Source organism: Palaemon carinicauda, chromosome 44 (genome assembly GCF_036898095.1).
Source record: "Palaemon carinicauda isolate YSFRI2023 chromosome 44, ASM3689809v2, whole genome shotgun sequence".
Taxonomy (NCBI): Eukaryota; Metazoa; Arthropoda; class Malacostraca; order Decapoda; family Palaemonidae; genus Palaemon; species Palaemon carinicauda.
The window spans coordinates 31,926,469-31,941,192 of record NC_090768.1 but is presented as its reverse complement, the minus strand read 5'-3'; the positions used below and the strand labels follow the sequence as shown (position 1 = coordinate 31,941,192).

At 42.6% G+C, this 14,724-nt stretch overlaps 1 protein-coding gene across 3 annotated transcripts in view; it reads left to right on the top strand.

The window, feature by feature from the left end:
- Positions 1 to 14,724, top strand: part of Mitofilin (inner membrane mitochondrial protein mitofilin) — an 83,996-nt gene that overhangs the window by 46,247 nt on the left and 23,025 nt on the right. For all 3 annotated transcript variants that reach the window (XM_068366501.1, XM_068366502.1, XM_068366500.1), the window contains one exon: positions 3,558 to 3,727. In XM_068366501.1, coding sequence (XP_068222602.1) covers positions 3,558 to 3,727 — 170 coding nt within the window. The remainder of the gene's footprint in view (positions 1 to 3,557; positions 3,728 to 14,724) is intronic.

Sequence of the window (14,724 nt, the reverse complement as noted above, 5' to 3'; positions counted from 1 at the left end):
TTTCTTTTTGTAGATCCTTGCACTCATTCCTGAGAGCAACAAAATGTGTGTACTACCATGGTGCCAGCTTCAGGTAACCCCTTTGTCATTGATGAATGCTGGGGCAACCCTCAAGGGTTGAGACCTTTTCAGAGAGTTTCTGTGGTTGCTAGTTAACCATTGATCAAGTTGACGATCAGACATGTGGATCTGAGAAACCTCTCACTTCCAGTCAGTCAAACAATCTATTCCTCCTCCCGCAGCAATGTTTTAGTAATCAGAGTCGTCTGTGTCAGCACTTCTTCAAGTTAATCCCTTATTGTATGTGCTGATGGGGAGTATTCCATTAGAGAGAGACTGATGAGGAAGCATGCCCCTTCTGGCTTCTGAAATGATCACCACTGAAACTTCTGCCTTATAAACTTCTATTATGGCCCCCATCCAAGCAATCTCATGGCTTGACTAGTAGTCAGGCATCAGGACATACTCCGCAAAGATGATGGGTTTATCAACTCCTGACTCTTGGGGAAAGTACTGGAGACTTGTGCTGTCTGATAAAGAGGGAGAGCAGTGATCTTTCAAATTGCACCAGCCACAAACCAGTTAGACAACTAGCTTTTAAAGGAAAGGGGCGCTCAAAATTGATTTGTCCAGAGGTAGCACTAGTGCTTCAGTGTGGGGATCCATGTCACTTTTGCCGAAGTCACTTACAGATGGTCAGAGTAGCAGTGGAGATCGGCTTTGTAGAACACCCTGATCCTTCGAGGGCCTTGTCTCTTAGAGAATGTCTGCAGACAGTATCTGGTGTAACTATGTCTGCCGGAATGGTGGGGACGAATGTCCCTCGACACTGTAGACCCTCATTATGACCATCTGGATCTTGCACTCAGAAGGATCCTGTGGAAGTAAAGCCCTCCCAAGGTCCCTAACATGATCAGCTCAGTAAGGGAGGCAGAGAAGGGGTATAGGGGATACTTGTGTTAGTCTCCCCTCTGTTACTGCTGTGAGTAGTGGATGCCTAACTTGCCATTGGCCAACTTGGCAGACTAGGAGCCCTAGTCTTAGGTGGTGAGTGTCATTCATGGTGGGTACTTACTAACTTTTCTGCAATGTCAGCCTTTCCCTATCTTAAAGGCTAAGGAATGGGTAGTTACACCCTGACAAAAAGCTTATAGGCTGGTTTCAGCTTTGCCAAAATAAGTACTCAGCTCCAGGTTTGTATTTCTAGGAAAAATACAAATTATTTCCAAATTCTAACATTAAAATTTAATTTGTTCTCAGATTATTAAGAATTTTTAATTGTATTTTCCAACTTTGGAGATGTACTTCTGGTAATAAGGTCAACTTTCCTGTATATAATTTTTGAGTACCAAGAATGTTTTTCTTTGCCGTTTGATCAAAATTTAGAATCCAAGTACGAATGGTTGAAAATATTAGGTTATATATATAATAAATGTACTTTATAAGTAAAAGAAGTTGATTATAAGAAAGGAAACTTAGTTTTGTTTGGAACATTTTTATCCATAATTTGAATGAGAAAAAAAATTTCTTTTATTGACAGGCATCAAATATAGAGGCCAAATTTTTTCATTTTCTTATGATTATGAATATATAAGGGTAAGGGAGATGTGCATGAGTGTTGTAATTCAAGAGGTATTAGTTTGTTAAGCGTAGTTGGAAAAGTGTATGGTAGAGTAATGATTAATAGGATCAAGGATAAAACAGAGAATGCAATCTTAGAAATACAGGGTGGTTTTAGAAGAGGTAGGGGTTGTATGAATCAGATTTTTACAGTTAGGCAGATATGCGAGAAATATTTAGCAAAAGGTAAGGAGGTGTATGTTGCATTTATGGATCTGGAGAAAGCGTATGATAGAGTTGATAGGGAAGCAATGTGGAATGTGATGAGGTTATATGGAGTTGGTGGAAGGTTGTTGCAAGCAGTGAAAAGTTTCTACAAAGGTAGTAAAGCATGTGTTAGGATAGGAAATGAAGTGAGTGATTGGTTTCCGGTGAGAGTGGGGCTGAGACAGGGATGTGTGATGTCGCCGTGGTTGTTTAACTTGTATGTTGGAATGGTGAGAGAGGTGAATGCTCGAGTGCTTGGACGAGGATTAAAACTGGTAGACGAGAATGACCATGAATGGGAGGTAAATCAGTTTTTGTTTGCGGATGATACTGTACTGGTTGCAGACACAGAAGAGAAGCTTGGCCGATTAGTGACAGAATTTGGAAGAGTGTGTGAGAGAAGGAAGTTGAGAGTTGATGTGGGTAAAAGTAAGGTTATGAGAAGTACGAGAAGGGAAGGTGGTGCAAGGTTGAATGTCATGTTGAATGGAGAGTTACTTGAGGAGGTGGATCAGTTTAAGTACTTGGGGTCTGTTGTTGCAGCAAATGGTGGAGTGGAAGCAGATGTACGTCAGAGAGTGAATGAAGGTTGCAAAGTGTTGGGGGCAGTTAAGGGAGTAGTAAAAAATAGAGGGTTGGGCATGAATGTAAAGAGAGTTCTATATGAGAAAGAGATTGTACCAACTATGATGTATGGATCGGAGCTGTGGGGAATGAAAGTGATGGAGAGACAGAAATTGAATGTGTTTGAGATGAAGTGTCTAAGGAGTATGGCTGGTGTATCTCGAGTAGATAGGGTTAGGAACGAAGTGGTGAGGGTGAGAACGGGTGTAAGAAATGAGTTAGCAGCTAGAGTGGATATGAATGTGTTGAGGTGGTTTGGCCATGTTGAGAGAATGGAAAATGGCTGTCTGCTAAAGAAGGTGATGAATGCAAGAGTTGATGGGAGAAGTACGAGAGGAAGGCCAAGGTTTGGGTGGATGGATGGAGTGAAGGAAGCTCTGGGTGATAGGAGGATAGATGTGAGAGAGGCAAGAGAGCGTGCTAGAAATAGGAATGAATGGCGAGCGATTGTGACGCAGTTCCAGTAGGCCCTGCTGCTGCCTCCGATGCCTTGGATGACCGCGGAGGTAGCAGCAGTAGGGGATTCAGCATTATGAAGCTTTATCTGTGGTGGATAATGTGGGAGGGTGGGCTGTGACACCCTAGCAGTACCAGCTGAACTCGGTTGAGTCCCTTGTTAGGCTGGGAGGAATGTAGAGAGTAGAGGTCCCCTTTTTGTTTTTGTTTCTTTGTTGATGTCGGCTATCCCGCAAAATTGGGGGAAGTGCCTTGGTATATGTATGTATGTATGATTATGAATTACAAATTATTTATAAAACATCATGTCAAAAATATACGTAAATACTTTTAATTATAAGCTTAATAATCTTACCTCTTACCTTAATTTATAAGGGGCCATCTGACCAAATCTCATCATTGCACCCTCTAAGTGAAATTAGAAAATGTGTGTGTGGTGTTAAAAGCAATCAGACGGCTAAGTCAATAGAAACTAAAGTAAAACCTAAACATCAGCCCAACTGACAGTGTTCCCTGCAAAGAATATTGTGTCTCTTACAAGGCAGACTGCATACAAGTCTCCTTAGTGTGGTATTACCCTACAGTATTAGAGGTAGAATAATATCTAGTCTCAGGCCTTTATTCATAATTTTAACCTTTTTCTAACATAGGAATACTATCGAACAACTCAAGGAGCAAATTAAGACTGGTTATGATTCAAGTCTCACCAAAGAAAACCCAGCCCTTATAGCTGCAGAAGCAAAATTAGGAGATCTGAAGTATGCTGTAGAGAACATAAAGGCCATTTTATCAGAATCGGAACGTGATGGGAAAGTTGTCAGTAAGTATTGATTTGGCATTTTTTGCATTAATATTTTAGGTCTATGTTACTAGTGGTTGTGCTTTCATATAAGAATTTATCAAATGCTGTATATTTTTATAGGTAAGGTGTTATATTAAATCTATTTAAAATGAATTTTATCGTAGCAGTACAATCTTTATGATGCACTCATGAAAGTTCTCATATATATTTGTGTTATCCAGTTATGGAAATGTCATCTTATGGATATGTTTTATATATTAATTTTTTAGAGTTTCTTCTTGTTAAGTTGAAGTTTTTACAAAAGTTAGTAAACTAGAAAGATCAGTCAAATACAAATGTTTTGGTTATAATGAAAAGATTCCTGATTTTTTACTTGCGATTAAACAAAAATACCTAATAGGTAAATATACAAATGAAATGTTAATGTTTATTAAGGAGAAATACTTCTCTTCTATGTTGAAGCTCTAAGCCCCCATATTAAAGAGGTTTAAGATATAAGAATTACTTTTAACATAGGTATGCACTATTATGAATGGTTTCAAGATGAAAATGTAGAGCAGTGATAGGTGAAATTGGTTTACTTGTCAATAACTGTTACTTATTTGTGTAAAAGGATTGCTAAAAGATAAAAAATTGAAGGTCCCTAAAAATTTAAGAAAGAAAAAGATCAGACATTGGTAATTAAGAAATACAGAAATATCTGCTTCATACCAGAATAATGTGGAAACATGCATATACTGTTCTTGATTATGACAACCAGTGTCAGTTTTTAAGAGTTTCTCAATTAAGGGCAAAATAATTAGGGTTTCTGAGGGTCATGAAATTTGTTAAAGCTTGTTAACCAGGCTGCTTAATTACAACTTTAGACTCATTAAGGACTGACCAAAAATTGTTTATAAATGATAGAGAAAAGTGAGAGGAGACCAAAGCGAACGAGCGGAAAGTAAAAGGTCGTGGCCAAAGTGATGCTGTGATCAACACATTGTGCTACCTATATCTAGGCATTTGAAGTAAAGATTTCCTTAATAACTTTGTTAAAAGCCATGTATCTTAATCTCTACCGTTCCTCTCTTTTAACTTACGCCATAAAGGGTTATACAGGTATTCTAATATAGTCTAGGACACCACCTTTTGCAGGTTGTATTTATTTTATGTATACTCTAAGATGGGCATTTTTAAGAATGATTGCAGTACTGTATATCAGCGGGATGAGAGTAGAGAATAAATGAAGAGCAAAGGGCAGAAGTAGTCTAATGGTAATCTACATGAAAGCTTGTTTCTGCTGACAATCCTCTTATGGGAGATAGCTTAGGATTGGAGCGAGTCGGAAAAGGATATTTTAATACTGCTTATACAGTCAGTCCTCGTTATTCACGATAGTTAGGTTACAGATACAGGCACGAAAAGTGAATTTTCGCGAATAAATACTGCACTAGGGTGGGGTAACTCCTAACCTTTAAAGTCGCTGCCCCTTGCCATGAGCGAATGCCGGAGCTGATGATTAACACAGTAAATACTGCCTAATATTGTTTTGATATGGTTTCTACAACAGTTTATAATCGTATATACAGTGTAAAGGACATTTGCACACGTGTACACTACATACTGGACACAGTAAGGTTACAGTACAGTATTGAGCTAAGGCAAAGTTTACCGAGTCGTCTTCATCCCCTACAAAAACTAATAGGTTACATAAAGAGAATTGAAATACAGAAACAGAGATATTGCACTACAGCTGTACACATCACTAGTATAAGTCTCCATCTAGAATACGGAGTCCAATTCTGGACTCCAAGTATTCAGGAGGATCGTCGTCGTCGTCGGCGCCCACTCGTGTCCGAGTATTGGGTTCTGTTGTTAGCCATCAGCCTCCTATCTGTGGGGTGGGTGCTTATGCCTGATGTGGCTGTTAAGTCCTAGTCTGTGTGGAAGAGTCGCGGACAGTGTTCACATGGGAGGGTAGGTGGTGGGCGGGGCTGTTCTAATCGCTCTCTCCTTCTTCTCCTCCTAGCCTCCTCATTTTGTCTCCTCCTCTCCTCGAAGTCCACGGTGCCATGGTGTACTGTACTCCTCCAGGTTTTCCTGTCCCTGGCTGTTTCTTCCCATGAGGAAGGATCGATGTCAGTTAGAGCCAGGGTGCGCTTTAGTTGATCTTTATAGCGCATTTTCGGGGCTCCTCGTGGTCTGGTGCCCTGGGTCAGTTCTCCGTAGAATATTTTCTTTGGGAGCCTAGATGGATCCATCCTATGCACGTGTCCTATCCAGCGGAGGCGGTGGTGGATGATGGTGGCCTCCACGCTGGTCAGCGAGGCACGTTCTAAGACTTCAATGTTGGTGGTGTGGCTCTCCCAGGGGATTTTCAAGATCTGCCTCAGTTTCATTTGTTGGAAGCGTTCTAGGTTTTTAAGATCGTTTTTATAAAGCGTCCATGTTTCACATGCATACAGGAGCGTGGAGAGGACTACTGCCCTAAACACCATTATTTTGGTGGTCATTGTCAGTGCGTGGTTGTTAAATACGCGGCAGTTGAGTCGGCCAAAGGCGGAGTGGGCTGCCCTGATCCTGTTCTCCACGTCTTTTTTGCTTGTGGGAGCTGATGTTAGGATGCTCCCTAGGTAGGAGAACTGGTCCACCTGTTCTAACAGTTGGTCATTCACTGTGGTATTGAAGTTGGGGAGCATCAGTCCTGGTGGATGTTGGACGAGGGTCTTGGTTTTGTCTGAGTTGACTTGCATCCCAAAACGTTCGTAGGCAGAGTTGTATGCATCAGCTAACGACTGCAGGTCCTCTGCCGTCTGACCTGGGGTGGCATTGTCGTCAGCATACTGCAGTTCTCGCACTGCACACAAGGTGGTCTTGGTTCTGGCGCGGAGTCTAGCGAGGTTGAAAGCGCCTCCATCCATGCGGAAACGTAGGTCGACTGAGGGTGTGTCTGGGGGAATCTTGTTGAGCATTGCTGCGGTATATAGCGAGAAACACGTCGGGGCCAGAACACAGCCTTGCTTCAGGCCGCCGTTGATGGGGAATGGGTCTGAAAGAGAGTTCTGGTGGCAGACTCTCCCAACCATTCAGGAGGATAATGATAGACTAAAAGCAGTATAAGCTAGGGTCACCAAACTAGTTGTAACACTAAGGCAATTTGGGTTTAGATGGAGGATGGAACGTTTGAACTTATTTGATGTACAAACTTGAGGACCAAGGCGTCAGTTAATTGAGGTATTCATGATTCTTGAAGGAATAACAAATGTACAACAATCTATTCATGCTCAGCACTAATCAGTACAGAGGTAATGGATTCAAACTAGAATTGAAAAGATACAACACTACACAATGTGGCAATTTCTTTATATACAAAGTAGCAAATACTTGGAATAAACTTCCAGCGGATGTAGCAAACCGTAACACGGTAAACAAGTTCAAGAATAAGTTAAGACAAGATCATAAGAAGTCTAAATGCTTAAACTAAATTTCTCTACCAAAGAGCAAATGGAGTCTCAGCAGGATGGACTAGAAAGTTTTTGAGACATCCAAAATCCTTGTAACACACACACACACACACACACTCACTCTCTCTCTCTCTCTCTCTCTCTCTCTCTCTCTCTCTCTCTCTCTCTCTCTCACTCTCTCTCTCTCTCTCTCTCTCTCACACACAGAGCATATTACTGATTGGAATATGCATGGGAATTGTTTCTAGGAGATCCCAATCCACATTCCCTTTGTGTGACATTAGTGGGATTTATCATTATAAAAAGTGTCTTTCCCTTATGTTACCTCTCTGAAAAGTAGGTTTTAAATATTAAACTTAGCCGGTGAATATATAATAGCTGATGTCTCCGACGGCTCGACAGAATTCAAAAACTCGCGAGCGATCGCCATGAAGGTAGCGGGTGTGCCCACCAGCGCCGACTATCGGCCAGATACCGCATATACATGTAAACAGCTCCAGTTCTTCTCTGTCGGTTTCATCGACAAGTCGATTCCACTCGCTATTATGACCTCGAGTTTTCTACCGAATTGGTGAAGTACTTGGTTTTGGTTTTATTGCTTTCGCCGTGTTGGATTATTCAATACTATCCTCAAAAGAAATGCTTTTGAAAGGAGAGTAAAAGTGTTTTGCCCTTGCTCTTTTATCTCTGGTTTTTTCCATAGAGTAAAGATGGCCGACCCTTCCCTTAGTGTACGGAAGTGTGTTTTAGGCTTTTAGCAATTATCTTATCACGTTATAAATTGTTGTTGTTAATTATAGATTTTCCTCTATATATTTTATATCTCACCCGCCTTTATTAGGCCTCTTCGATTAGCTTTCCATTTAGACTAAACATCAAGATAAATTTTATGTTTTTGTTTATATGCGGCCTTACCTATTCCTCCCCTAGTCCGAGAGTAGGCGGTCCTAACTTGGAAACCGAAGTTAAACAACGTTGAGCCCATTCAACTTTTATTTTCGTTAAGTTTAAATCATTTGCTCTGTAAGAGTTATGAAATGAATATTTTTTAGTAGATATTTTATGAAAGATTTTCTTTGAATAGTTTTCGTGCTGTTTCAAAGATGAACTAACGTTTGGTTTATTTATGCTACGCAGTTTGCGCTCTATCGTTACGATAGAGAAAGAGAGAATCACGGTTTCACTTTGCAGAAAGAGTAAATCGATTTTGACGTTTTGTTCATTTTTCTTTCAAACTGAAGTGTTTTAAATACTAATTTAAAGGAACTTGTTGATTTTCAATTTCTTAGTCTTTTCAGTTTTTTCCTTTGGTCAAATAACCTGTTTATTGACGAAGGGTGAGTGGGCTTTTCTCTTCTGTGTGAAAAGTGAAGAAGAGCGGAATGAGTTCTGGAGTGAATTAACTAGGTGGGTAGAAGGAATTATGTAGTTGTTATGGGTGACTTAAATGCTAGAGTGGGCGCTGGAGAGGTAGAAGGTGTCATTGGAAAGTATGGCGTACCAGGTTAAAATGAGAGTGGTGAGAGACTGGTAGATATGTGTGTTGAACAAGAGATGGTAATAAGTGCTAGCTTTTTTTAAAAGAAAGATAAAAATAAGTATACATGGGTGAGAGTGGCAAATGGAAGAGTAGTAGAAAGGGCATTAATGGATTATGTGTTGATAACTAAAAGAATGTTTGGAAGATTGAAAGACGTGCACGCGTTTAGGGGTATTGCTAACGGCATGTCTGATCATTTTTTGGTGGAAGACAAATTAGTTGTAGCAAAAGAGTGGGGGAATAGAGTAGGTGGATGTAAAAGGGAGCTAGTGAGGGTTGAAGAGCTAATAAAACCGGGGGTAAAAAGTAAATATCAGGAAAGGTTGAAAATGGCATATGACGAGGTGAGAGTAAGAGAAACTGGTAATTTAGAGGAGGAGTGGAAGTTAGCAAAAGAAAATTTTGTTGGGATTGCAAGTGATGTATGTGGCAAGAAGGTTGTTGGAGGCAGCATGAGGAAGGGCAGTGAATGGTGGAATGAAGGAGTGAAGGTAAAAGTGGAAGAGAAAAAGAGGGCTTTTGAAGAATGGCTGCAGAGTAATAGCATAGAGAAGTATGAAAAATATAGAGAGCAAAAGGTGGAAGTAAAGCGCAAGGTACGTGAGGCAAAGAGGGCAGCTGACCTGAGGTGGGGTCAGGGACTGGGTCAGTCATATGAAGAGAATAAGAAGAAGTTTTGGAAAGAAGTGAAGAGAGTAAGGAAGGCCGGGGCAAGAATTGAAGAGACAGTGAAAGATGGAAATGGAAGGTTGTTAAAAGGAGAGGAGGCAAGGAAAAGGTGGGCGGAATATTTTGAAAGTTTGCTGAATGTTGAGGATGATAGGGAGGCAGATATAATTGCTGTTCCAGGTGTTGAGGTGCCAGTGATGGGAGATGAGAATGAGAGAGAGATTACAATAGAGGAAGTGAGGAGAGCACTAGATGAAACGAGAGTAGGAAAAGCATCTGGTATGGATGGTGTGAAAGCTGAGATGTTGAAGGAAGGGGGTGTGACTGTCCTTGAATGGTTGGTGAGATTGTTTAATGTGTGTTTTGTGTTGTCAATGGTACCAGTAGATTGGGTCTGTGCATGTATTGTACCACTATATAAGGGTAAGGGAGATGTGCTTGAGTGTTGTAATTCAAGAGGTATTAGTTTGTTGAGTGTAGTTGGAAAAGTGTATGGTAGAGTACTGATTAATAGGATTAAGGATAAAACAGAGAATGCAATCTTGGAAGTACAAGGTGGTTTTAGAAGAGGTAGGGGTTGTATGAATCAGATTTTTACAGTTAGGCAGATATGCGAGAAATATTTAGCAAAAGGTAAGGAGGTGTATGTTGCGTTTATGGATCTGGAGAAAGCATATGATAGAGTTGATAGGGAAGCAATGTGGAATGTGATGAGGTTATATGGAGTTGGTGGAAGGTTGTTGCAAGCAGTGAAAAGTTTCTACAAAGGTAGTAAAGCATGTGTTAGAATAGGAAATGAAGTGAGCGATTGGTTTCCGGTGAGAGTGGGGCTGAGACAGGGATGTGTGATGTCGCCGTGGTTGTTTAACTTGTATGTTGATGGAGTGGTGAGAGAGGTGAATGCTCGAGTGCTTGGACGAGGATTAAAACTGGTAGGCGAGAATGATCATGAATGGGAGGTAAATCAGTTGTTGTTTGCGGATGATACTGTACTGGTAGCAGACACAGAAGAGAAGCTTGACCGACTAGTGACAGAATTTGGAAGGGTGTGTGAGAGAAGGAAGTTGAGAGTTAATGTGGGTAAGAGTAAGGTTATGAGATGTATGAGAAGGGAAGGTGGTGCAAGGTTGAATGTCATGTTGAATGGAGAGTTACTTGAGGAGGTGGATCAGTTTAAGTACTTGGGGTCTGTTGTTGCAGCAAATGGTGGAGTGGAAGCAGATGTACGTCAGAGAGTGAATGAAGGTTGCAAAGTGTTGGGGGCAGTTAAGGGAGTAGTAAAAAATAGAGGGTTGGGCATGAATGTAAAGAGAGTTCTATATGAGAAAGTGATTGTACCAACTGTGATGTATGGATCGGAGTTGTGGGGAATGAAAGTGATGGAGAGACAGAAATTGAATGTGTTTGAGATGAAGTGTCTAAGGAGTATGGCTGGTGTATCTCGAGTAGATAGGGTTAGGAACGAAGTGGTGAGGGTGAGAACGGGTGTAAGAAATGAGTTAGCGGCTAGAGTGGATATGAATGTGTTGAGGTGGTTTGGCCATGTTGAGAGAATGGAAAGTGGCTGTCTGCTAAAGAAGGTGATGAATGCAAGAGTTGATGGGAGAAGTACAAGAGGAAGGCCAAGGTTTGGGTGGATGGATGGTGTGAAGAAAGCTCTGGGTGATAGGAGGATAGATGTGAGAGAGGGAAGAGAGCGTGCTAGAAATAGGAATGAATGGCGAGCGATTGTGACGCAGTTCCGGTAGGCCCTGCTGCTTCCTCCGGTGCCTTAGATGACCGCGGAGGTAGCAGCAGTAGGGGACTCAGCAGTATGAAGCTTCATCTGTGGTGGAAATGTGGGAGGTTGGGCTGTGGCACCCTAGCAGTACCAGCTGAACTCGGCTGAGTTCCTTGTTAGGCTGGAGGAACGTAGAGAGTAGAGGTCCCCTTTTTTGTTTTGTTTCTTGTTGTTGTCGGCTACCCCCCAAAATTGGGGGAAGTGCCTTTGGTATATGTATGTATGTATGTATGTGAAATCAAGAGAGAGAGAGAGAGAGAGAGAGAGAGAGAGAGAGAGAGAGAGAGAGAGAGAGAGAGAGAGACGGAGAGAGAGAGAGGAAGAGAGAACGTTCCGATCTTTATTCTCGTCCCAAGCGAGTAACGTTGTTCTCGATTCAGTTTTTTACTCTCGTCCAAGTCTGTACGGGGAGAAAGGATAAAACGTTTTTAGTTTTTATTCTCTTCCCAAGCCAATGTACGGTGGGAGATTGAAAACGTAGTTTTTAATGAACTAGTGTTTAGTCTCCTCCCCAGTCACTGATCCTTTTAACTTTATATATTTCCGTTTTAGTCGATATATATGTTTACTGATTTTTGCTTGTACTAATGTGCTTACATTATACGACTCATTTCGCAATTATAACCTTTTGATGTAGGGGAGAATTGCGTGCTTCAGGTAGAAATCAGTTTTATTCATGCCTAATGTGAAATTATTGAAAAATACGATTTCAGTGAAGTAAGTGCAAAAACAGAAAATCGTAGTGATAAAGTGATAATTGCGCAAAGTGTTTTTTAGTGTTGCGACCGAGGGTTCGTCTGTTCGTGCTTGTCGTTCACCTAGTCCGAGACCTCTTTCAGGCTCCCATGCTACCAGGGAGAAGTAATGTCGTAGGACTTATGGGGACGAGAGGCTTTAACCAACGAACAAACGTTCCCTCTATGGTATCGGGCGTGTCTAGCAAGATCGCCCCTACCATAAGACGAGCGAGGCTGTTTTTCTCCTCGTCATCCGAAGGCTTCTCGCAAAAGAAACCTTGGAGCAAAGTTTCTAGACCCTTAAAGCGGAAGTCAGTCCCTTCAGGACAGGTCCAGCGTCCTGGCTGTAGCCATGGGGACCGCTCTGACCCTTTGCAGTCGTCGGAAGATGGTTCGCTTATTAAACGCAAGCGTAACACGGGGTCCGAGGGTCGCGGTAAAGGCAATGTTTTGCCAACACAGACGTTACCGTCGTCTCGGCCCGTTCTGACTCTTGTTGATCCTAAATGGGTTGTCCTGCAGGACATGCAGACTAAGCTTGCCTCCCTTATGGAGAAGTATGACGTTGACCAGGTTCACGATGAACCTTCGCTTTCGAGTCGCCGTTACACTAAACGAGACTCTGGCCGTCAGCCTCCCAAATGAGCATTTACTCGTCCTTTTGACGTTATGAAACGTGATGTCGGTAGTTTGTCACGTCAGTCACGTGTCTTGGATCCTCACTCGCTGCAGTCCCGTGTTGACTTTCAGCTGCTGCCGCAGCCTCGTGTTGACGTTCAGCCGCTGCCGCAGTCTCGTGTTGACGTTCAGGACGTTCGCCAACCAGCTCAGTTGCCTTGTTTTGACGTTGAACGTCAAGCACCGCAGTCAAGAGTTGTTTTAACTGCTCTATCTAGGCAGTCAAGGCAGTCTCGACTTGACGTCGAGCGTCCTCCCGCACCTGTTGTTGTTGCTGGTCAGTCCTTTAAGCAGTTACATGACGTAGCGTCCTTGACTGCTACTGATGCTCCTTTGCGTGTGGACTCTGTTTGTCAAGTATTGCCACCACGGCAGGTCTCTCCCTTGCTTGAGACTCGGCAATTGTCGGACGAGGTTCCTTCAGATGAGGAAGTTGCTGATCCCCCTCCTACTGATATTCCCTTGGGGACTCTGTCAGACGGAGAGGAGCCTAAAGCTGCTCAGCCCTCTATGGACTTTAAAAAAAATCATGCTGATTTTTAAGGATCTTTGTCCGGACCATTTTGTAACTGCTGCTCCTCGTTCGCCTAAATGTCAGAGTTTACACTAGGCCTAGCTACTTCGAAGCCGTTGTTTTCTAAGCTAGTGCTCTCTCGCTCTTCTAAGAGAGCTTTACGTTTGCTAGGCGACTGGTTGATCACCAGGAGGAGTTTGGGGGAGACAGCCTTTGCTTTCCCTCCTTTTAAACTGGCTTATAGAGCGAGCGTCTGGTATGACACGGGAGAAGTTCTCGGCTTGGGAGTTCCTGCCTCTGCCCAGAGAGACTTCTCAAGCCTCATAGACTCTCCCCGGCGCCTGGCCATGAGACGCTCCAAGATTTTATGGTCGGCTTCAGAGCTAGACCATCTCCTGTTAGGAGTTTTTTGAGCGTTTGAAGTTTTGCTGTACAATTATGTCATGCATAAACAAGGCTATCAGGGATGGCTCCAATGATCTGACAGCCACGTTCTCTGCAGGAACAAGACTATCAGGGATGGCTCCAATGATCTGGCAGCCACGTTCACTGCAGGAGTACTTAAGATGTAAGTGTGCTCAATGTGTTCATTGTCAAGACAAACTTCACGATGAAGACTACCAAGCTGTCTTGACAGCATTAAGGGAAGGCGACTGGATGGTCTCTCTCGACCTTCAGGATGCATACTTCCACATCCCGATTCATCCAAACTTTCAACTACATCTGAAGTTTGTGGACGGGAAAGTAATGTACCACTGTCGAGCACTGTACTCCGACCTCATTCCTGCTCCTCTTGTTTTTACAAGGCCCTTGCAAAATGTAGCAAGCTTTCTACATTTTTTGAGGATTCAGAACCTCCCTTTATTTTGACGACTGGCTAATCAGGGCGTTCGTCATTATATCGCTGTCTGGAGAGCCTCTAATGGACATTAGACCTAACCAAGGAGCTAGGTCTCATAGTGAACGTAGAGAAGTCGTAACTTACAGTATCCCATCCCAGACTATTCTTTTTTTGGGAATGGAGATACAGTGTCTGATTTTTCGGCCCTTTTCGTCTCCCGCAAGAATGGAACAAGCTCTGTTAAAAGTCCTTCACTTGCAAGAGAAAAACAGTTGCTCTGTAAGAGTTTGAACTAGCCTCGTGGGAACTCTTTCATCGCTGGAGTAGTTTATCTCTCTGGGGAGACTCAACCTATGCCCTTTCCTATTTCACCTAAAACATTGGAACAAGGAGAAGGGCTTAGTGAGTATCTCTTTCCCAATCTCCAACTCAGTCTAGACATGTCTTACTTGGTGGGACAGCAACATCAGACTTCGAGAAGGTCTTTCTCTTGCGATCAGGAAACCCAAACCATGTGTTGTTTTCAGATGCAGCGGATTTGGGTTAGGGAGCTCCACTGGACAGTCTGGAAGGCTCGGTTCTTTGATCCACGGATCAGAAGGAACTCCTTTTAAGGCAGTAACATCTCTCCTTTGGCGAGATTTGTGCAGAAATGAATGTCTTGGCGGACAGCCTCAGCAGAAGAGGACAAGTCATCTCCATGGAGTGGACGTTGCATAAGACTGTGTGCGAGAAGCTATGGATGACATGGGGTCTACCCACCATAGATCTTTTTGCTACTCTCTCTGACAAAGAGGCTCTCGACTTACT